At 38.7% G+C, this 25,211-nt stretch overlaps 1 protein-coding gene across 1 annotated transcript in view; it reads left to right on the forward strand.

Annotated features, from left to right (window-relative positions):
- Positions 1–25,211, forward strand: part of SLC9B1 (solute carrier family 9 member B1) — a gene marked incomplete at its 5' end in the record, with an annotated part of 49,816 nt that overhangs the window by 20,068 nt on the left and 4,537 nt on the right. The window contains 3 exons of the mRNA XM_082610916.1: positions 10,944–11,119; positions 21,956–22,062; positions 22,948–23,094. Coding sequence (XP_082467042.1) covers positions 10,944–11,119; positions 21,956–22,062; positions 22,948–23,094 — 430 coding nt within the window. The remainder of the gene's footprint in view (positions 1–10,943; positions 11,120–21,955; positions 22,063–22,947; positions 23,095–25,211) is intronic.

Genomic DNA, 25,211 nt, shown 5'->3' on the forward strand with positions numbered 1-25,211 from the left:
AAGTCAACACACAGAATGGGAGAAAATAATTGCAAACCATATATCTGAAAAGAGATTAATATTCAGAGTATGTAAAGAACTCCTACAACTCAACAAATTTTAAAAAATAACTAAATAATGGGCAAAGGATTTGAATAGACATTTCTATAAAGGACATATACAAATGGCCAACAAGCATCTGAAAGTACTCAACATTTATAATCATTAGAAAAATGCAAATCAAAACCACAATGAGATAACACCTCATACCCATTAGGACGGTTACTATTTTTTAAAAAGCTAGAAAATAACAAGTGTTGACACAGACGTGGAGAAATTGGAACATTCGTACACTACTTTTGGGAATATAAAATGGGCAGCTGCTATGGAAAATAGTTTGGAGTTTCCTCAAAAAACTGGAAGTAAAATTACCATTTAATCCAATAATGCCACTTCTGAGTATATATCCAAAACAACTGAAAGTAGGATCTCAAAGAGATATTTGCACACCCATGTTCATTACAACATAATTCACAATAGCCAAGAGGTAGAGGCAGCCCAAATATCCATGGACAGATGAATGGATAAAGAAAATGAGGGATACACACACACACACACACACACACACACACAGAGAGAGAGAGGAATATTATTCAGCTGTAAAAAAGAAGGAAATCCTGTTTCATTCTACAGCATGGATAAACCTTGAGGACATTATGTCAAGTGAAATAAGCCAGGACAAATACTGTATGATTCCACTGATATATCTAGAGTAGTCAAAATCATGTTAACAGAAAGTGGAATGGTGGTTGTCAGGGGCTTGGGTGAGGGGGAAAAGGGTGTTGTTCAATGAGTATAGAGTTTCGGTTTTGCAAGATGAAAAAGTTCTAAGTATATGTTACACAACAATGTGAATATCATTAGCACTACTGAACTGTACACTTAAAAATAAAGTTAATTTTATATCATGTATTTTTTATAACAATTAAAAAACTTTACAGTATCCCAGTATTCAGGTCAAACTTCATCCTAGATCAGATCAGAATGTCTTGAAATGTGAATCCAGGCATCAGTATTTTTAAAAAATCCCAAGTACATGGTAAGATCAGTGTCAGTGATCCCTGCTTTCTGATATTTAAACTTTTGTTTAAATGTGGGCTGGACTTACTGACTTGCTTCTAGTGGACAGAATACCGCAGAAATGATAGGATATTTCTTCTAAGAAGATTAGGTCATAAGAAGACAATGGCTTCTGTCTTCCTTGTTCTCTCTTGCATTCTCTCTCTTTTTTTTTTTTTTTTTGCAGTACGCGGGCCTCTCACTGTTGTGGCCTCTCCCGTTGCGGAGCACAGTCTCCGGACGCGCAGGCTCAGCGGCCATGGCTCACGGGCCCAGCCGCTCTGCGGCATGTGGGATCCTCCCGGACCGGGGCACGAACCCGTGTCCCCTGCATCGGCAGGCGGACTCTCAACCACCGCACCACCAGGGAAGCCCTCTTGCACTCTCTTTAATTGCTTGTCTTGGGGGAAGACAGCTGCCATGTTGCGAGCAGCCTTGCAGAGAAGCCCTCATGGCAAGAGGCTGAACCTATCAACGGCCATGTGAGTAAACTTGAAAGCAGATCTTCTCCCATCCACCTCATGAGAGACCTTGGATAGGAAGAGGCATACCGCTAAGCCATATCCAGACTCCTGACCCACAGAAGTTGTGAGATAATAAATGCGTTTTGTTTTAAGCTTCTAAGTTTGGGCATGATTTGTTAAGCAGCAACAGATAAATAGGTGGTTCCAAAGTGCAGTAAAGTTCAGGAACCACTGAACTGGGCAAATATGTGTTTTCAGAGAATTCTAGGTTCTTCTTGAGTCCCTAGGGAAATCTTGATTGTAAACTGCACCAGAGAGGTTGTACAGCCAGAGGCAAAGAAGCTAAACTGTTAGACCCTCACATCAGTCAGTCACTGGCAGGAGCTGTCTGGAAGGGGGAAGTGGTGAACCTCCTTAGCATCCACGGGTAAGCTCTTGTTATCAGGGCAAGGCTCCCAGAAAGCTGCAGTTGTCAGTGGTTAGCAGGCAACAAGCAGCAGCTGGTGCACATGTACACTGGCCTGGCAAATGGGTTCTGGTGGGGACCACGCGCATCACTACTGCAGCATTTAGAAGGTGAATGTGGAAGAGACAAGACAAGGTTCTGGATGGGATATACGAACAGAAGGTATTCTGAGCAGGAATTTCCCCATTCCTCAGGGGTGTCATCAACCACCCCAGAAATTTTCTCATTTGCCTTTGTGACTTAGGTGCCCACACTCATTGTTCCTTCTTTTGGGCAGATGTCTTCCTTGCTGACTTGTTCAAGAGGTAGGAATGGTGTGGAGACTACATCTGACTGGCCATTCTTATGGCGGTACTCTAAGTAATTACCATTTGATTTCCTCAGAGGTACCTTCTACTCCCAGCATCTGCCATTTCTGGGCTTGGGACATTTTTAGAAGTACACCATATCTTCTGTAGCAATCTTATATGCTTTTTGGCTTGTGGTTTCCTTTCTCAATCCTAAACTCTCTGTCTCTAATCTTCCTGTATAAACTTAGTTTCTTGTTCATTGTGGATTCCCCTTCTGTCTTCTAGCTAGGTTATGGATTTTCCTATTATTTTCTTTTTTTAAAATAATATATATTTAATAAAATTAGGGTTATATCATACATGCTGGATTTTTTGTTTGAATTTCAAAATTATATTAAATATCACAATTCTAATAATTAAAGATTAAAAATGACAAAATTAAATAGGAAATAATTTTGAATCTTAAATAGTAGTCTACGTTTACTTAGAGGAGGATGAGGAGGTAGTTTGAATTTTTCTTCCCACCCCCCCACAGCTTTCCCCCCTTGGTGTCCCTACGTTTGTTCTCTACATCTGTGTCTCAACTTCTGCCCTGCAAACCGGTTCATCTGTACAATTTTTCTAAGTTCCACATACATACGTTAATCTACGATATTTGTTTTTCTCTTTCTGACTTACTTCACTCTGTATGACAGTCTCTAGATCAATCCATGTCTCAACAAATGACCCAATTTCATTCCTTTTTATGGCTGAGTAATATTCCATTTTATATATGTACCACATCTTCTTTATCCATTCATCTGTCGATGGGCATTTAGGTTGCTTCCATGACCTGACTATTGTAAATAGTGCTTCAATGAACATTGGGGTGCATGTGTCTTTTTGAATTATGGTTTTCTCTGGGTATATGCCCCGTAGTGGGATTGCTGGATCATATGGTAATTCTATTTTTAGTTTGTTAAGGAACCTCCATACTGTTCTCCATAGTGGCTGTATCAATTTACATTCCCACCAACAGTGCAAGAGGGTTCCCTTTTCTCCACACCCTCTCCAGCATTTGTTGTTTGTAGATTTTCTGATGATGCCTATTCTAACTGGTGTGAAGTGATACCTCATTGTAGTATTGATTTGCATTTCTCTAATAATTAGTGATGTTGAGCAGCTTTTCATGTGCTTCTTGGCCATCTGTATGTCTTCCTTGGAGGAATGTCTATTTAAGTCTTCTGCCCATTTTTGGATTGGGTTGTTTGTTTCTTTAATATTGAGCTGCATGAGCTGTTTATATATTTTGGAGATTAATCCTTTGTCCATTGATTCGTTTGCAAATATTTTCTCCCATCCTGAGGGTTGTCTTTTTTTTTTTTAACATCTTTATTGGAGTATAATTGCTTTACAATGGCGTGTTAGTTTCTGCTTTATAACAAAGTGAATCAGTTATACATATACATATGTTCCCATATCTCTTCCCTCTTGGGTCTCCCTCCCTCCCACCTTCCCTATCCCACCCCTCTAGTTGGTCATAAACCACCTAGCTGATCTCCCTGTGCTATGCAGCTACTTCCCACTAGCTATCTATTTTACATTTGGTAGTGTATATATGTCCATGTCACTCTCTCACTTTGTCACAGCTTACCCTTCTCCCTCCCCATATCCTCAAGTCCATGCTCTAGTAGGTCTGTGTCTTTATTCCCATCTTTCCCCTAGGTTCCTCATGACCTTTTTTTTTCTTTCTTTCTTACATTCCATATATATGTGTTAGCATACGATATTTGTTTTTCTCTTTCTGACTTACTTCAGTCTGTATGACAGACTCTAGGTCCATCCACCTCACTACAAATAATTCAATTTCATTTCTTTTTATGGCTGAGTAATATTCCATTGTATATATGTGTCACATTTTCTTTATCCATTCATCTGTTGATGGACACTTAGGTTACTTCCATGTCCTGGCTATTGTAAATAGAGCTGCAATGAACATTTTGGTACATGACTCTTTTTTAATTACGGTTTTCCCAGGGTATATGCCCAGTAGTGGGATTGCTGGGTCGTATGGTATTTCTATGTGTAGTTTTTTAAGGAACCTCCATACTGTTCTCAATAGTGGCTGTATCAATTTACATTCCCACCAACAGTGCAAGAAGGTTCACTTTTCTCCACACCCTCTCCAGCATTTATTTTTTCTAGATTTCTTGATGATGGCCATTCTGACCGGTGTGAGATGATATCTCATTGTAGTTTTGATTTGCATTTCTCTAATGATTAATGATGTTGAGCATTCTTTCATGTGGTTGTTGGCAATCTGTATATCTTCTTTGGAGAAATTTCTATTTAGGTCTTCTGCCCATTTTTGGATTGGGTTGTTTGTTTTTTTGTTATTGAGCTGCATGAGCTGCTTGTAAATTTTGGAGATTAATCCTTTGTCAGTTGCTTCATTTGCAAATATTTCCTCCCATTCTGAGGGTTGTATTTTCGTCTTGTTTATGGTTTCCTTTGCTGTGCAAAAGCTTTTAAGTTTCATTAGGTCTCATTTGTTAATTTTTGTTTTAATTTCTATTTCTCTAGGAAGTGGGTCAAAAAGGATTTTGCTGTGTTTTATGTCATAGAGTGTTCTGCCTATGTTTTCCTCTAAGACTTTGATAGTGTCTGGCCTTCCATTTAGGTCTTTAATCCATTTTGAGTTTATTTTTTTGTATGGTGTTAGGGAGTGTTCTAATTTCAGCCTTTTACATGTAGCTGTCCAGTTTTCCCAGCACCACTTATTGAAGAGGCTGTCTTTTCTCCATTGTATATCCTTGCCTGGGCTTTCTCTGGACTTTCTATCTTGTTCCATTGATCTCTGTTTCTGTTTTTGTGCCAATACCATATTGTCTTGATTACTGTAGCTTTGTAGTATAGTCTGAAGTCAGGGAGTCTGATTCCTCCAGCTCCATTTTTTTCCCTCAAGACTGCTTTGCCTATTCGGGGTCTTTTGTGTCTCCATACAAATTTTAAGATTTTTTTGCTCTAGTTCCATAAAAACTGCCATTGGTAATTTGATAAGGATTGCATTAAATCTGTAGATTGCTTTGTGCAGTATAGTCATTTTCAAAATATTGATTCTTCCAATCCAAGAACATGGTATATCTCTCCATCTGTTGGTATCATCTTTAATTTCTTTCATCAGTGTCTTATACTTTTCTGCATACAGGTCTTTTGTCTCCCTAGGTAGGTCTATTCCTAGGTATTTTATTCTATTTGTTGCAATGGTAAATGGAAGTGTTTCCTTAATTTCTCTTTCAGACTTTTCATCATTAGTATATAGGAATGCAAGAGATTTCTGTGCATTAATTTGTATTCTGCAACTTTACCAAATTCATTGATTAGCTCTAGTAGTTTTCTGGTGGCATCTTTAGGATTCTCTACGTATAGTATCATGTCATCTGCAAACAGTGACCATTTTACTTCTTCTTTTCCAATTTGTATTCCTTTTATTTCTTTTTCTTCTCTGATTGCCATGGCTAGGACTTCCAAAACTATGTTGAATAATAGTGGTGAGAGTGGACATCCTTGTCTTGTTCCTGATCTTAGAGGAAATGCTTTCAGTTTTTCACCATTGAGAATGATCTTTGCTGTGGGTTTGTCATATATGGCCTTTATTATGTTGAGGTAGGTTCCCTCTATGCCCATTTTCTGGAGAGTTTTTATCATAAATGGGTGTTGAATTTTGTCAAAAGCTTTTTATGCATCTATTGAGATGATCATATGGTTTTTATTCTTCAATTTGTTAATATGGTGTATCACATTGATTGATTTGCGTATATTGAAGAATCCTTGCATCCCTGGGATAAATCCCACTTGATCATGGTGTATGATCCTTTTAATGTGTTGTTGGATTCTGTTTGCTAGTATTTTGTTGAGGATTTTTGCATCTATATTCATCAGTGATATTGGTCTGTAATTTTCTTTCTTTGTAGTATCTTTGTCTGGTTTTGGTATCAGTGTGATGGTGGCCTCATAGAATGAGTTTGGGAGTGTTCCTTCCTCTGCAATTTTTTGGAAGAGTTTGAGAAGGATGGGTGTTAGCTCTTCTCTAAATGTTTGATAGAATTCACCTGTGAAGCCATCTGGTCCTGGACTTCTGTTTGTTGGAAGATTTTTTTTTTTTTTCTTTTTGTGGTATGCGGGCCTCTCACTGTTGTGGCCTCTCCCGCCGCGGAGCACAGGCTCCGGATGCGCAGGCCCAGCGGCCATGGCTCACGGGCCCAGCCGCTCCGCGGCATATGGGATCCTCCCAGACCGGGGCACGAACCCGCATCCCCTGCATCGGCAGGCGGACTCCCAACCACTGCGCCACCAGGGAGGCCCTGTTGGAAGATTTTTAATCACAGTTTCAATTTCATTACTTGTGATTGGTCTGTTTATATTTTCCATTTCTTCCTGGTTCAGTCTTGGAATGTTATACCTTTCTGAGAATTTGTCCATTTCTTCCAGGTTGTCCATTTTATTGGCATAGAGTTGCTTGTAGTAGTCTCTTAGGATGCTTTGTATTTCTGCGGTGTCTGTTGTAACTTCTCCTTTTTCATTTCTAATTTTATTGATTTGGGTTCTCTCCCTCTTATTCTTGATGATTCTGGCTAATGATTTATCAACTTCGTTTATCTTCTCAAAGAACCAGCTTTTAGTTTTATTGATCTTTGCTATTGTTTTCTTTGTTTCTATTTCATTTATTTCTGCTCTGATCTTTATGATTTCTTTCCTTCTGGTAACTTTGGGTTTTGTTTGTTCTTTTTTCTCTAGTTCCTTTAGGTGTAAGGTTAGATTGTTTATTTGAGATTTTTCTTCTTTCTTGAGGTAGGCTTGTATTGCTATAAACTTCCCTCTTAGAACTGCTTTTGCTGCATCCCATAGGTTTTGGATCATCGTGTTTTCATTGTCATTTTTCTCTAGGTATTTTTTGATTTCCTCTTTGATTTCTTCAGTGATCTCTTGGTTATTTAGTAACATATTGTTTAGTCTCCATGTGTTCGTGGTTTTTTACATTTTTTTCCCTGTAATTCATTTCTAATCTCATAGCGTTGTGGTCAGAAAAGATGCTTGATATGATTTCAATTTTCTTAAATTTACTGAGGCTTGATTTGTGACCCAAGATGTGATCTATCCTGGAGAATGTTTCATGTGCACTTAAGAAGAAAGTGTAATATGCTGTTTTGGGATGGAATGTCCTATAAATATCAATTAAATTTATCTGGTCTATTGTGTCATTTAAAGCTTGTGTTTCCTTATTTATTTTCATTTTGGATGATCTGTCCATTGGTGTAAGTGAGGTGTTAAATTCCCCCCTATTATTTTGTTACTGTCGATTTCCTCTTTTATAGCTGTTAGCAGTTGCCTTATGTATTGAGGTGCTCCTATGTTGGGTGCATGTATATTTATAATTGTTATATCTTCTTCTTGGATTGATCCCTTGATCAGTATGTAGTGTCCTTCCTTGTCTCTTGTAACATTCTTTATTTTAACGTCTATTTTATCTGATATGAGTATTGCTACTCCAGCTTTTCTTTTGATTTCCATTTGCATGGAATATCTTTCCATCCCCTCACTTTCAGTCTGTATGTGTCCCTCGGTCTGAAGTGGGTCTCTTGTAGACAGCATATAGATGGGTCCTGTTTTTTTTTTTTTTTTTTTTTTTCGCGGTATGCGGGCCTCTCACTGTTGCGGCCTCTCCCGTTGCGGAGCACAGGCTCCGGACGCGCAGGCCCAGCGGCCATGGCCCACGGGCCCAGCCGCTCCGCGGCACATGGGATCCTCCCAGACCGGGGCACGAACCCGTATCCCCTGCATTGGCAGGCGGACTCCCAACCACTGCGCCACCAGGGAGGCCCTGGGTCCTGTTTTTGTATCCATTCAGCAAGCCTGTGTCTTTTGGTTGGAGCATTTAATCCATTCACGTTAAAGGTAATTATCGATATGTATGTTCCTATGACCATTTTCTTAATTGTTTTGGGTTTGTTTTTGAAGGTCCTTTTCTTTTCTTGTGTTTCCCACTTAGAGAAGTTCGTTATCATTTGTTGTAGAGCTGGTTTGATGGTGCTGAATTCTCTTAACTTTTGCTTGTCTGTTAAGCTTTTGATTTCTCCATCGAATCTGAATGAGATCCTTGCCAGGTAGAGTAATCTTGGTTGTAGGTTCTTCCCTTTCATCACTTTAAGTATATCATGCCACTCCCTTCTGGCTTGTAGAGTTTCTGCTGAGAAATCAGCTGTTAACCTTGTGGGAGTTCCCTTGTATGTTATTTGTCATTTTTCCCTTACTGCTTTCAATAATTTTTCTTTGTCTTTAATTTTTGCCAATTTGATTACTGTGTGTCTTGGCGTGCTTCTCTTTAGGTTTATCCTGTATGGGACTCACCGTGCTTCCTGGACTTGGGTGGCTATTTCCTTTCCCATGTTACTGAAGTTTTCTAATATAATCTCTTCAAATATTTTCTCTGGTCCTTTCTCTGTCACTTCTCCTTCTGGGACCCCTATAACGCGAATGTTGTTGTGTTTAAAGTTGTCCCAGATGTCTCTTAGTCTGTCTTAATTTCTTTTCATTCTTTTTTCTTGATTCTGTTCCACAGCAGTGAATTCCACCATTCTGCCTTCTAGGTCACTTATCCGTTCTTCTGCCTCAGTTATTCTGCTATTGATTCCTTCTAATGTAGTTTTCATTTCAGTTATTGTATTGTTCATCTCTGTTTGTTTGTTCTTTAATTCTTCTAGGTCTTTGTTAAACATTTCTTGCATCTTCTCGATCTTTGCCTCCATTCTTTTTCCGAGGTCCTGGATCATCTTCGCTATCATTATTCTGAATTCTTTTTCTGGAAGGTTGCCTATCTCCACTCCATTTAGTTGTTTTTCTGGGGTTTTATCTTGTTCCTTCATCTGGTACATAACCCTCTGCCTTTTCATCTTGTCTATCTTTCTGTGAATGTGGTTTTTGTTCCACAGGCTGCAGGATTGTAGTTCTTCTTGCTTCTGCTCTCTGCCCTCTGGTGGATGAGGCTATCTAAGAGGCTTGTATAAGTTTCCTGATGGAAGGGACTGGTGGTGGGTAGAGCTGACTGTTACTGTGGTGGGCAGAGCTTAGTGAAACATTAATCCGCTTGATTGCTGATTGGTGGGGCTGGGTTCCCTCCCTGTTGGTTGTTTGGCCTGAGGCAACCCAACACTGGAGCCTACCTGGGCTCTTTGCTGGTGCTAATAACAGAGTCTGGGAGGGCTCACACCAAGGAGTACTTCCCATAACTTCTGCTGCCAGTGTCCTTGTCCCCACGGTGAGCCACAGCCACTGCCCACCTCTGCAGGAGACCCTCCAACACTAGCAGGTAGGTTTGATTCAGTCTCCCCTGGGGTCACTGCTCCTTCCCCTGGGTCCCGATGCACACACTACTTTGTGTGTGCCCTCCAAGAGTGGAGTCTCTGTTTCCCCCAGTCCTGTCTAAGTCCTGCAATCAAATCCCACTAGGCTTCAAAATCTGATTCTCTAGGAATTCCTCCTCCTGTTGCCAGACCCCCAGGTTGGGAAGCCTGATGTGGGGCTCAGAACCTTCACTCCAGTGGGTGGACTTCTGTGGTATAAGTGTTCTCCAGTCTGTGAGTCACCCACCCAGCAGTTATGGGATTTGATTTTACTGTGATTGCACCCCTGCTACCATCTCATTGTGGCTTCTCCTTTGTATTTGGATGTGGGGTGCCTTTTTTGGTGAGTTCCAGTGTCTTCCTGTCGATGATTGTCCAGCAGCTAGTTGTGATTCTGGTGTTCTCACAAGAGGGCATGAGAGCATGTCCTTCTGCTCCATCATCTTGGTTCCTCCCTCTCCCATTATTTTCATGTCTTCATTTCAAATGGTTTTGAGATGGAGGTAAAGGCTGCAATTTGTGCTTGACCCAACATCTTGAATGAAATTTCTATAGAATTTTAACCAGCACTAAAGAATGTGTGAACATTTTTACCACCATTAAATGACATTCACTCAAAAGCAGAATTTTTACATTCAAAGTCATTGTAAAGAGAAGATGTGGTACATATATATAATGGAATATTACTCAGACATAAAAAGGAATGAAATTGGGTCATTTGTAGAGATGTGGATGGACCTAGAATCTGTCATACAAGTGAAGTAAGTCAGAAAGAGAAAAATATCGTATATTAACACATATATGCGGGATCTAGAAAAATGGTACAGATGAACCTATTTCCAGGGTAGGAATAGAGACACAGGTATAGAGAACAGATGTGTGGACATAGAGGGGGAAAGCGAGGGTGGGACAAATTGGGAGATTAGGATTGACATATATACACTACCATGTGTAATATAGATAGCTAGTGAGAACCTGCTGTGTAGCACAGGGAGCTCAGCTTGGTGCTCTGTGATGACCTAGATGGGTGGGAAGGGGGGTGAGGGAGGTCCAAGAGGGAGGGAATATATGTATACATATAGCAGATTCACTTCGCTGTACAGCAGAAACTAACACAACATTGTAAAGCAATTATACTCCAATAAAAAGTCATTGTAAATTTTAATATATTTGTTGTACAATTTACTATAAAACACTTTTGTTAAAAGGATGTTTTTAAGTTGGTTTTCAAAGATTTTTCTCTCAGTTTTGTAGTTGGTGCGGTCTCTCGTGCTGTTGTTGTCCCTTCCATGCTACATTTGCAAGAAAAGGGGTATGGTTTTGAGAAAGGCATTCCAACCTTATTAATAGCTGCCAGCAGTTTGGATGACATCGTGGCTATCACTGGATTCAATACATGCTTGAGCATAGTCTTCTCCTCAGGTAAACAAAAAAGTACAACAGCTACCATATAATTTATTGCTTTTTTTGTTCTTTAAACAAGGTTTGTGGCTTTGCCACTGCATTTATTTATTTTTTTTTCTTTTCTTTTCTTTTCTTTTATTTTTTTTTGCTTTATAACAAATTTAATCAGTTATACATATACATATGTTCCCATATCCCCTCCCTTTTGCGTCTCCCTCCCACCCTCCCTATCCCACCCCTCCAGGCGGTCACAAAGCACCGAGCTAATCTCCCTGTGCTATGCTTGCCACTGCATTTATTAATGAAGACTTTTCTATGTAACATCTTTTTATTCTTCATAGACAGCTCATTCTAGACCAGAGAAGGAATTTCAATGTGTTAAGATACCACTACTTAACACAAATGGTTTCCTTTTAATAACTAAATATTCCAATTAATTTGATAACCCATATTATTACCATTTATCTGCTCTTATTGCTTTGGAATTTTACCACAGATTTCAATAGAAAAATTTAGGCAGCAATATTATTAGTACTACTAATATATCGAATAGATATTTTGGAGATGTACCTTTCTGGCCATCATAATAAATAACTGGTTGCTCTGTTACTAAGCCAACTTAAATATATAGAGTGTGGAAAAGTGTGTGTCTTTTTGGTGGTGATGGGACAAGATTCTGCAACAATTCTAAATCCCAAGGTGATATTTGGTCTTGAATGTCACTTGGCAGAAATTGTGAAAGTAAACATTCCACATTTAATAATGCATTAGTTATCTGCCAGTGTTCGAAGTTCAATATTCTGTATTATTAAAGCACCAAAACATTTTAAAGTTGAAAAGTTATATATATAGTTTCTCTTAAAATCATAAGATATAAATGAATAAGAAAGAAAAAAGGGAAAATATAGAAATAAAGTCTGTAATAGTTATACCCCCAGGAATAATAATTGTGAATCTTTTGATGTAAATTCACCCAGACTTCTCCTTTTCTCCCCCATCCCCATCTATCTCTAGCTCTTTCTCTCCCTCCCAATATTCTTATAAAATTATTGAACGGTAACCATGCTTTCTTATAACCTGAGTTGTTTTGCATTTACCTGTGTATTGCAAACATGGTCCTTTTCAGTAAATATTTCTATGACGTTTGTAACGGTTGCATAGTATTCGATTGGCTGCATCATGATTACTTAATATGTTGAAAATTGAAGTTGACACCAATATTTAGTATTAAAATAATACTTGGTTGAACATCTTACAGCTAAATAGTTGTACCTAATCTTAATATTTTCTTAATCTTTTTTAATACTTTTTAAAAAATTTTTATTTTTTGCCGTGTTGGGTCGTTTTTGTGCACAAGCTTTTCTCTAGTTGTGGCAAGCGGGGGCTACTCTTCATTGCGGTGCGTGGGCTTCTCATTGAGGTGCCTTCTCTTGTTGCAGAGCATGGGCTCTAGGCACCTGGGCTTCAGTAGTTGTGGCTCGCAGGCCCAGTAGTTGTGGCACACAGGCTTAGTTGCTCCGCGGCATGTGGGATCTTCCCGGACCAGGGACTGAACGTTTGTCCCCTGCATTAGCAGGCAGATTCTTAACCACTGCACCACCAGTGAAGTCCCAATATTTTCTTAATCTTAAAAGAGAAATTATTGAGTTAAAAAGTATATAACATTCTAAGATTTTTGAAATATATTGCCACAATATCTTGTCCTACCAGGGCGCACAAGCGTGCCACTTTCTCTTCACCTTCTTCAAAATTAGGTATTTACTAGTCCTTTTTAGCTTAGCTAATTTGACAGGTGAAGAGTGAGGTCTCTTTAAATGAAGTACTTTGAATACTAGTGATGTTAAACAAATATTCGTGTTTATTGGCCATTAGCATTTTGGAATGTTTAATAGATTGCTTTTCTTGAAATATTTTGCCTGTATCCTATAGGTGTGTTCATCATTTGTTCTTTTGATTTGTTAAGATTCTGCACAAAATTAAAAATGATAACCATTTGTTTTATATGCTATGGTTTTTGTAATTTAACTTCTAACTTTATCTCTTTTCTGCCATTCAGAAGTCCTAAATTTTTTATTGTCAGATCTGGCCATCTTTTCCTTCATGACTGGTATCAGTCATTCTTTCAAAAAATATTTTTTGTGCTCCTCTTCCATTGTACCAGCTACAATGGATCAACAGTGAAGAACAATGTTAGTTTTTATTGAGTAATTGCTTTGTACTTGCTGTAAGTTCTGTAGATGTTTTGACTCAAGAGTCACAATAGTGCTATGCTCATTTTTCAGATAAGGAAACTAAGGAACAGAGGTTAAGTAATGTGCTCAAAGTCACAGATCTAATAAGTAGGGGAACCAAGATGCAAACCTAGCAGTCTGACCCCAGACCCACACTTTTAACTACTATTCTATCCTGCCTCCTGACACAGCAGACAGAGAAGGCCACGTGGCCAATGGTCTCAAGGGGTTTATATTAAACAAATAATTACAGATGTAATAAATATTACATAGCATAAGATGCTAGGGGAACATGCTACAGGAGACCAAACCTAACTTGAGGAGGACCGAAAAAGTGGAAACCAAGCAGGTACATGTTTAAAAATCCTCTTCTACCACATAACTATGTAAACTGTCTCTTAAGATTTTAAGGACTTTTTTTTTTTAATTTTTTGCTTTATAACAAATTTAATCAGTTATACATATACATATGTTTCCATATCCCCTCCCTTTTGCGTCTCCCTCCCACCCTCCCTATCCCACCCCTCCAGGCGGTCACAAAGCACCGAGCTGATCTCCCTGTGCTATGCGGCTGCTTCCCACTAGCTATCTACCTTACGTTTGGTAGTGTATATATGTCCATGCCGCTCTTTCACTTTGTCACAGCTTACCCTTCCCCCTCCCCATATCCTCAAGTCCATTCTCTAGTAGGTCTGTGTCTTTATTCCTGTCTTACCCCTATGTTCTTCATGACATTTTTTTTTCTTAAATTCCATATATATGTGTTAGCATACAGTATTTGTCTTTCTCTTTCTGACTTACTTCACTCTGTATGACAGACTCTAGGTCTATCCACCTCATTACAAATAGCTCAATTTCATTTCTTTTTATGGCTGAGTAATATTCCATTGTATATATGTGCCACATCTTCTTTATCCATTCATCCGATGATAGACACTTAGGTTGTTTCCATCTCCGGGCTATTGTAAATAGGGCTGCTATGAACATTTTGGTACATGTCTCTTTTTGAATTATGGTTTTCTCAGGGTATATGCCTAGTAGTGGGATTGCTGGGTCATATGGTAGTTCTATTTGTAGTTTTTTAAGGAACCTCCATACCGTTCTCCATAGCGGCTGTACCAATTCACATTCCCACCAGCAGTGCAAGAGTGTTCCCTTTTCTCCACACCCTCTCCAGCATTTATTGTTTCTAGATTTTTTGATGATGGCCATTCTGACTGGTGTGAGATGATATCTCATTGTAGTTTTGATTTGCATTTCTCTAATGAGTAAAGATGTTGAGCATCCTTTCATGTGTTTGTTGGCAGTCTGTATATCTTCTGTGGAGAAATGTCTATTTAGGTCTTCTGCCCATTTTTGGATTGGGTTGTTTGTTTTTTTGCTATTGAGCTGCCTGAGCTGCTTATAAATTTTGGAGATTAATCCTTTGTCAGTTGCTTCATTTGCAAATATTTTCTCCCATTCTGAGGGTTGTCTTTTGGTCTTGTTTATGGTTTCCTTTGCTGTGCAAAAGCTTTGAAGTTTCATTAGGTCCCATGTGTTTATTTTTGTCTTTATTTCCATTTCTCTAGGAGGTGGGTCAAAAAGGATCTTGCTGTGATTTATGTCATAGAGTGTTCTGCCTATGTTTTCCTCTAAGAGTTTGATAGTGTCTGGCCTTACATTTAGGTCTTTAATCCATTTTGAGCTTATTTTTGTGTATGGTGTTAGGGAGTGATCTAATCTCATACTTTTACATGTCCCTATCCAGTTTTCCCAGCACCACTTATTGAAGAGGCTGTCCTTTCTCCACTGTACATTCCTGCCTCCTTTATCAAAGATAAGGTGACCATATGTCCGTGGGTTTATCTCTGGGCTTTCTATCCTGTTCCATTGATCTATCTTTCTGTTTTTGTGCCAGTACCATACTGTCTTGATTACTGTAGCTTTGTAGTATAGTCTGAAGTCAGGGAGCCTGATTCCTCCAGCTCCATTTTTCGTTCTCAAGATTGCTTTGGCTATTCGGGGTCTTTTGTGTTTCCATACAAATTGTGAATTTTTTTGTTCTAGTTCTGTGAAAAATGCCAGTGGTAGTTTGATAGGGATTGCATTGAATCTGTAGATTGCTTTGGGTAGCAGAGTCATTTTCACAATGTTGATTCTTCCAATCCAAGAACATGGTACATCTCTCCATCTATTTGTATCATCTTTAATATCTTTCATCAGTGTCTTATAATTTTCTGCATACAGGTCTTTTGTCTCCTTAGGTAGGTTTATTCCTAGATATTTTATTCTTTTTGTTGCAATGGTAAATGGGAGTGTTTCCTTGATTTCACTTTCAGATTTTTCATCATTAGTATATAGGAATGCCAGAGATTTCTGTGCATTAATTTTGTATCCTGCAACTTTACCAAATTCATTGATTAGCTCTAGTAGTTTTCTGGTAGCATCTTTAGGATTCTCTATGTATAGTATCATGTCATCTGCAAACAGTGACAGCTTTACTTCTTCTTTTCTGACTTGGATTCCTTTTATTTCCTTTTCTTCTCTGATTGCTGTGGCTAAAACTTCCAAAACTAGGTTGAATAAGAGTGGTGAGAGTGGGCAACCTTGTCTTGTTCCTGATCTTAGTGGAAATGGTTTCAGTTTTTCACCATTGAGGACGATGCTGGCTGTGGGTTTGTCATATATGGCCTTTATTATGTTGAGAAAAGTTCCCTCTATGCCTACTTTCTGCAGGGTTTTTATCATAAATGGGTGTTGAATTTTGTCGAAAGCTTTCTCTGCATCTATTGAGATGATCATATGGTTTTTCTCCTTCAACTTGTTAATATGGTGTATCACATTGATTGATTTGCGTATATTGAAGAATCCTTGCATTCCTGGAATAAACCCCACTTGATCATGGTGTATGATCCTTTTAATGTGCTGTTGGATTCTGTTTGCTAGTATTTTGTTGAGGATTTTTGCATCTATGTTCATCAGTGATATTGGCCTGTAGTTTTCTTTCTTTGTGACATCCTTGCCTGGTTTTGGTATCAAGGTGATGGTGGCCTCGTAGAATGAGTTTGGGAGTGTTCCTCCCTCTGCTATATTTTGGAAGAGTTTGAGAAGGATAGGTGTTAGCTCTTCTCTAAATGCTTGATAGAATTCGCCTGTGAAGCCATCTGGTCCTGGGCTTTTGTTTGATGGAAGATTTTTAATCACAGTTTCAATTTCAGTGCTTGTGATTGGTCTATTCATATTTTCTATTTCTTCCTGAGTCAGTCTTGGCAGGTTGTGCATTTCTAAGAATTTGTCCATCTCTTCCAGGTTGTCCATTTTATGGGCATAGAGTTGCTTATAGTAATCTCTCATGATCTTTTGTATTTCTGCAGTGTCAGTTGTTACTTCTCCTTTTTCATTTCTAATTCTATTGATTTGAGTCTTCTCCCTTCTTTTCTTGATGAGTCTGGCTAATGGTTTATCAATTTTGTTTATCTTCTCAAAGAACCAGCTTTTAGTTTTATTGATCTTTGCTATCGTTTCCTTCATTTCTTTTTCATTTATTTCTGATCTGATTTTTATGATTTCTTTCCTTCTGCTAACTTTGGGATGTTTTTGTTCTTCTTTCTCTAATTGCTTTAGGTGCAAGGTTAGGTTGTTTATTCGAGATGTTTCCTGTTTCTTAAGGTGGGATTGTATTGCTATAAACTTCCCTCTTAGAACTGCTTTTGCTGCATCCCATAGGTTTTGGGTCGTCGTGTCTCCATTGTCATTTGTTTCTAGGTATTTTTTAATTTCCTCTTTGATTTCTTCAGTTATCACTTCGTTATTAAGTAGTGTATTGTTTAGCCTCCATGTGTTTGTATTTTTTACAGCTCTTTTCCTGTAATTGATATCTAGTCTCATAGCATTGTGGTCGGAAAAGATACTTGATACAATTTCAATTTTCTTAAATTTACCAAGGCTTGATTTGTGACCCAAGATATGATCTATCCTGGAGAATGTTCCATGAGCACTTGAGAAAAATGTGTATTCTGTTGTTTTTGGATGGAATGTCCTATAAATATCAATTAAGTCCATCTTGTTTATTGTATCATTTAAAGCTTGTGTTTCCTTATTTATTTTCATTTTGGAAGATCTGTCCATTGGTGAAAGTGGGGTGTTAAAGTCCCCTACTATGATTGTGTTACTGTCGATTTCTCCTTTTATGGCTGTTAGTATTTGCCTTATGTATTGAGGTGCTCCTACGTTTGGTGCATAAATATTTACAATTGTTATATCTTCTTCTTGGATCGATCCCTTGATCATTATGTAGTGTCCTTCTTTGTCTCTTCTAGTAGTCTTTATTTTAAAGTCTATTTTGTCTGATATGAGAATTGCTACTCCAGCTTTCTTTTGGTTTCCATTTGCATGGAATATCTTTTTCCATCCCCTTACTTTCAGTCTGTATGTGTCTCTAGCTCTGAAGTGGGTCTCTTGTAGACAGCATATATCTGGGTCTTGTTTTTGTATCCATTCAGCCAATCTGTGTCTTTTGGTGGGAGCATTTAGTCCATTTACATTTAAGGTAATTATCGATATGTATGTTCCTATTCCCATTTTCTTAATTGTTTTGGGTTCGTTATTGTAGGTATTTTCCTTCTGTTGTGTTTCTTGCCTAGAGAAGTTCCTTTAGCATTTGTTGTAAAGCTGGTTTGGTGGTGCTGAACTCTCTCAGCTTTTGCTTGTCTGTAAACGTTTTAATTTCTCCATCAAATCTGAATGAGATCCTTGCTGGGTAGAGTAATCTTGGTTGCAGGTTTTTCTCCTTCATCACTTTAATTATGTCCTGCCACTCCCTTCTGGCTTGTAGAGTTTCTGCTGAGAGATCAGCTGTTATCCTGATGGGGATTCCCTTGTGTGTTATTTGTTGTTTTTGCCTTGCTGCTTTTAATATGATTTCTTTGTGTTTAATTTTTGACAGTTTGATTAATATGTGTCTTGGCGTATTTCTCCTTGGATTTATTCTGTATGGGACTCTCTGTGCCTCCTGGACTTGATTAACTATTTCCTTTCCCATATTAGGGAAGTTTTCGACTATAATCTCTTCAAATATTTTCTCAGTCCCTTTCTTTTTCTCTTCTTCTTCTGGAACCCCTATAATTCGAATGTTGGTGCATTTAATGTTGTCCCAGAGGTCTCTGAGACTGTCCTCTGTTCTCTTCATTCTTTTTTCTTTATTTTGCTCTGCAGCAGTTATTTCCACTATTTTATCTTCCACCTCACTTATCCGTTCTTCTGCCTCAGTTATTCTGCTATTGATCCCATCTAGAGTATTTTTTATTTCATGTATTGTGTTTTTAATCGATGCTTGATTCATCTTTAGTTCTTCTAGGTCCTTGTTAACTGTTTCTTGCATTTTGTCTATTCTATTTCCAAGATTTTGGATCTGGGAAATAGAATCTTGGATCATCTTTACCATCATTATTCTGAATTCTTTTTCAGGTAGACTGCCTATTACCTCTTCATTTGTTAGATCTGGTGGGTTTTTATCTTGCTCCTTCTCCTGCTGTGTGTTTTTCTGTCTTCTCATTTTGCTTATGTTACTGTGTTTGGGGTCTCCTTTTTGCAGGCTGCCGGTTCGTAGTTCCTGTTGTTTTTGGTGTCTGTCCCCAGTGGCTAAGGTTGGTTTAGTGGGTTGTGTAGGCTTCCTGGTGGAGGGGAGTAGTGCCTGTGTTCTGGTGGATGAGGCTGGATCTTGTCTTTCTGGTGGGCAGGTCCACGTCTGGTGGTGTGTTTTGGGGTGTCTGCGGACTTTTTATGATTTTAGGCCACCTCTCTGCTAATGGGTGGCGTTGTGTTCCTGTCTTGCTAGTTGTTTGGCCTAGGGTGTCCAGCACTCTAGCTTGCTGGTCGTTGAGTGAAGCTGGGTGCTGGTGTTGAGATGGAGATCTCTGGAAGATTTTTGCCGTTTGATATTATGTGGAGCTTGGAGGTCTCTTGTGGACCAGTGTCCTGAAGTTGGCTCTCCCACCTCAGAGGCACAGCACTGACTCCGGGCTCCTCAATTTGGGATGATGTGTTGTCTATTCATGTATTCCACAGATGCAGGGTACATCAAGTTGATTGTGGAGCTTTAATCCGCTGCTTCTGAGGCTGCTGGGAGAGGTTTCCCTTTCTCTTCTTTGTTCTCACAGCTCCTGGGTCTCAGCTTTGGATTTGGCCCCGCCTCTGCGTGTAGGTCGCCGGAGGGCGTCTGTTCTTCGCTCAGACAGGACAGGGTTAAAGGAGCAGCCGCTTCGGAGACTCTTGCTCACTCAGGCCGGGCGGGAGGGAGGGGCATGGAGTGCGGGGCGAGCCTGCAGCGGCAGAGGTCGGCGTGACGTTGCACCAGCCCAAGGCGCGCCGTGCGTTCACCCAGGGAAGCCGCCCCTGGATCCCGGGACCCCGGCAGTGGCGGGCTGCACAGGCTCCCGGAAGGGCGGTGTGGGCAGTGACCTGCGCTCGCACACAGGCTTCTTGGCGGCAGCAGCAGCAGCCCCAGCGTCCCACGCCCGTCACTGGACTCCGCGCTTTCAGTCGCGACTCGCGCCCGTCTGTGGAGCCCCTTTAAGCAGCGCTCTTAATCCCCTCTCCTCGCGCACCAGGAAACCAAGAGGGAAGAAAAAGTCTCTTGCCTCTTCGGCAGCTCTAGAGTTTTCCCGGACTCCCTGCCGGCTAGCTGTGGCACATTAGCCCCCTTCACGCTGAGTTCTCGCCGCCAGCCCCAGTCCTCTCCCTGCTCTCTGACCGAAGCCCGAGCCTCAGCTTCCAGCGCTGCGCGCCCCGGCGGGCGAGCAGACAAGCCTCTCGGGCTGGTGAGTGCCGCTCGGCACCGATCCTCTGCGTGGGGATCTCTCCGCTTTGCCCTACCCAGGTATGTGGGGAGTTTCTTGCCTTTTGGGAGGTCTGGGGTCTTATGCCAGCGTTCAGTAGGTGTTCTGTAGGAGTTGTTCCACGTGTAGCTGTATTTCTGGTGTATCCGTGGGGAGGAAGGTGATCTCCGCGTCTTACTCTTCCGCCATCTTACCCGGAAGTCTTTAAGGACTTTTAAAGTTTTATTTTACACATTAGATCTTCAAAGCATCTATATTTTGGAATATAGTAGATGTTGAGATCTAACCTTACCTTCCAGGTCAATTGGCCCTTTTACCATTATGTAATGTCCTTCCTTACCTCTTGTGACAGTATTTGACCCAAAGTCTATTTGTCTGATATAAGTATGACCACCCCTGCTCTCTTTGGGGTACCATTTGCATGGAATATCTTTTTCCATCCTTAAAGTTTACGGCAATCTGTTTTAAAATGATAACAACTTCAATTGCATACAAAAGCTCTACTTCTCTACTCCTTTACCTCTCAGCCTCCTCACTTTATGTTATCAGTGTCACAAATTACATTTTTTATATTATGTATCCATTAACATAATTTTACAGTTATCTTTTGTGCTTTTATCTTAAATTCCAAAACAGAATTAAAAGTGATTTCCTTACCACCATTAAGGTATTACAGGATTCTGAATTCATCAGTTTACCTTTACTGGAGGTTTATATTTAATGCTTTTGTGTTGCTGTCTAACATCCTTTTATTTCCACTTTAAGGATTCCCTTTAACATTTCTTGTTAGGCAGGTCTAGTGGTGATGAACTCCATCAGCCTTTGTTTATCTGAGGAAGTCTTAATTTTGCCTTCACTTTGAAGGACAATTTTGTGGGATAGTATTCTTGGGTGGCATTTTTTTTCTTTCAACATTTTGAGTATATCATCCTACCATCTTATAAGGTTCCTGCTGTGTAAGCCTCTGATAATTTTATGGGCGCTCTCTTATATATGATGTGTTGCTTTTCTCTTGCTGTAATTTTTTAAATGAGCAGAAAGCCTTTTGGACTGTATATTGTTGTTAAATGGGTGTCTCTGTAGGGGATCAAGGTTCTGGGGTTCCCATTCTACCTTCTTACTGTTGTCACCCTCCACTTCTATTATTTTGAATGGGAAAATAGTTCTAAAATATGTATATTTACATACCTTATTGAGTTGAATACACAGAGCATAGCTGAACTTTTTTGTGTGACTCTGGATATTTTTTAAAACATATTACAATAAACTACATGTATCCATGAGACATTATATTGAAAAATCAGTTGATCCTTGAATATTCCTAGGATTGACCCTGGGTTAAATCTTTTTTTTTATGTTGTTGTTGTTATTAAATTGTCCTTTTTATGTTTAAATCATTCATTTATCATAATAGAATATCAGAGGAAAACATTACCAACCATGTGCTAGGTGCCAGAGGTTCTCCTTTGCCAGTCTCTGTGCATTCTTCTACCTCACCTGGTCTTTTAGGTTGGGTGTGTAAAGGGAGCACCTTGTGGCTTATTACTGCTTTGTTTTCTGGCCTATTTATTCAATGAACATTTCTGAGTTGTGTATATGTATTAAATCATTGGAGAGTACATATTCAATTTATCAAGTAGATGTACATATGTTTTCATGTGTTTGAACACTTAAGGTCCATTTTTGTATATTTATTCTATGATACATACCTTTCTTTATGAATCACCTACATTTGATTTTCTGATGTGTTGGGTATGTGAAAATACTTCTCTATGAAATGTTTTTCTTATTGTGTGCCCTTACAGGTTGTGTACTTAGCAACCTCCTGTCTGCTTTTCGGGATGTACTTGTTGGTGTGCTGGTAGGAATTGTTTTGGGAATGTTTACTCGATATTTTCCAAGTAGAGATCAGGTAAATAAAAAATAATCTATTGTTTGGAAGTACAGTATTTCTTTCAAAAGACATTTCTTTCAAAAATTTGAACTTTTAGAAGATCCATGAAATAACAAATTTAATATTTAGTTCTCTTTCTCCAAAAGAGGCCTCCAATGCCTACTCTGCTTAAAACTGAGCACAGTTGTGATTGATCCAGGTCAGTGGCCCTAACTGAAGTCCATGCTTCCTGATTAGGCAAATAAGGAATATCAGAAAAATGTACTTAATTCAGAGTACCTTCTCCATTCCATCCCACTCCTTTCTTCATTAAATTGCCTGTTGACTCCTGACATTTTTTAAAAAATCTTTTTCCCTCAAACTTTATGTTGAACGTTTTTGGAGAAATATATTCCCATTTATCTCTGCATATTTTCTGACTTAAATTCACTCCCTCTCCCTTTGACCAAGGAAACACTATCAAACTCAACCCTTTCCTGCCCTAAAGGATATGCCATTACTCTTAGATTTCTGTAACTTCCATCTTAATTTCCCTGCAATTATTGTCTTAGCTAAAAAGATATTCAGACATTTATTTTTAAGAATTCTTTGTATATGTTATATGGAACTACAGGTTTTATGGGTCTCTTTTCTTTCCTTCTTCTCTTACAGTTAAAGTATTATAACCATTTTACTGACGTTAGTATCAGAGATATGGCAGAAAATGAAACTCAGTAATTGCAAATTTTGTCACTTGATACCAAGTTTCCTAAAATATGTGGTGAGAAAGTCAAAATTTTAGACATTATTTTATACAACATATGAAGACATGGTATCAAAGAGTCAATAATAAATTATAGATAATATGATAATTGTATTATATATTTAACATATATTAATTTCCAAATATCTATCAAATTCTAGGGACAACTTGCAGTGAAGAGAGCATTTCTTATTTTGAGTATGTGTGTTTCTGCTGTCTTAGGCAGCCATCGAATTGGTTTGCATGCAGCTGGAGGATTATGCACACTAGTGAGTTTCATTGCAGGGACAAGTTGGTCCAAAGAAAAGGTGAATAGCTTTAATACACCATTTTTTAAAAGATTAAATAACTGCATTTTTTTTACATCTATAATGGACATTTTAGGAAATCGCACTCCAGTTGGAAGATGTTCCATAAGTTTGTATCTTCAAGGAAGTGAATGAATCAGTCAAGGAAATAAAATATTTAGAAGAAGGACTAACACGCAATCAGAAGTTGAGTTACACATCAGGCCTCTCTATTTTTCCCACGTTTAATGCAATATGATTATATAACTTTTATTGATTTAATTATTTTATTTATTAAAATTTTAGTTATACAATTAATACATGCAAATATGCTCATAAAATATTAAAACAGTAAGAAGGGGACTTCCCTGGTGGCGCAGTGGTTAAGAATCTGTCTGCTAATGCAGGGGACATGGATTCAAGCCCTGGTCCTGGAAGATCCCACATGCCGTGGAGCAACAAAGCCCATGCGCCACAACTACGGAGCCTGCGCTCTAGAGCCCGCGAGCCACAACTACTGAGCTTGCGTGCCACAACTACTGAAGCCCGTGCACCTAGAGTCTGTGCTCCGTAACAGGAGAAGCCACCACAATGAGAAGCCTGCTCACTGCAACGAAGAGTAGCCCCCGCTCACCTCAACTAAAAGAAAGCCCGCACGCAGCAAGGAAGACCCAATGCAGCCAAATATAAATAAATAAATAAATAAATAAATAAATAAATAAATTTCAACAATAATAATAAATAAATAAATAAACCAGTAAGAAGGCCCACATATGGAATACAATGTAAAAGACTCCCTTTCCCCCACCATTGCCAAATATCAAATCCCCTTCCCAGATCATTTCCTCTAATCACTCCTCTATCTGTAGACATTTAGATCACTTCCATGTTTTGTTATTACAAACAGTACTTCCATGAACAATCCTATTCATGTGTGGTTTTGCAAATGTATGAGTACTTCTGAAGGAATAGATTTCTAGAAGTGGAATGGCTGGATTTAGAAATTGTACATTTCTATTTTGATGGGTACTGCCAAATTATCCCTTAAAAGGATTTTATTTACACTGTTTACTACCAGCGGTGTAGGAGAGTCTCTAATACCTAAACCCATCAACAATCTTAGGTATTATCAATTGTGTTTTTTTTTAACAATCTGATGGGTAAGAAACTATATTACATTGTTATTCTTTATTTATATTTCTCTGATTAGTAGTGGAGTAAGCTTCTATTCATATATTCTTTTATAACTACTTATTCATATTCTTTGCCCATTTTTTAATTGGTTTATTAGCCTTTTTGTTCCTAATTTATAGAGTTTCTTTATATGCTAGGGCTACTAATTCTTTGTTATCTACATGTTGCATGTAATTTTTGCTTATCTTCAACTTTTTTTATGATGTCTTTTGTATGGCAGTAAAATTTCCTATAGTCAAATCTGTCAGTTTTTCCTTTTTGGTTTTGGGTTCTGCATCTTGTTTAAGAAAGTTTTTTCACCCAAGATTATGAGATTATGAACATTATAACATCTTATATATTATCATCTAATACTTTGGTAGTTTGTTTTGTTTTGCATTTAGTTATTTAATCCATCTGGAATCTATTTTTGTGAATGATGTGAGGTAAGGATATACATGTGTGTGTTTATATATATGTATTCATAGACATACATATATACATACATATAATATATATATGCATATGAATTGTATAGTCTATTTTTGCCAAAGTATTTATTGATTAATCCATTAATTATTCAATGACTTTTTAAGTGTCTCTTTTAACATGTGCTAAACTCCTATATATATATATATATATAAATTTACTTCTGGAGTCTATTTAAACTTATCTGTTTCTATGCCAATACCACTCTTTTTTTTTTTTTTTTTTTGAAGTACTCGGGCCTCTCACTGTTGTGGCCTCTCCCGTTGCAGAGCACAGGCTCCGGACGTGCAGGCTCAGTGGCCATGGCTCACGGGCCCAGCCGCTCTGCGGCATGTGGGATCTTCCCGGACCGGGGCACAAACCCGTGTCCCCTGCATTGGCAGGCAGACTCTCAACCACTGCACCACCAGGGAAGCCCAATACCACTCTATTTTAAATCACTGTAGTTTTATGTCTCAAAATCTATATAGAAGATT

This window comes from Mesoplodon mirus (genome assembly GCF_964341445.2).
Source record: "Mesoplodon mirus genome assembly, chromosome: 2".
In the NCBI taxonomy this organism is placed as follows: domain Eukaryota; kingdom Metazoa; phylum Chordata; class Mammalia; order Artiodactyla; family Ziphiidae; genus Mesoplodon; species Mesoplodon mirus.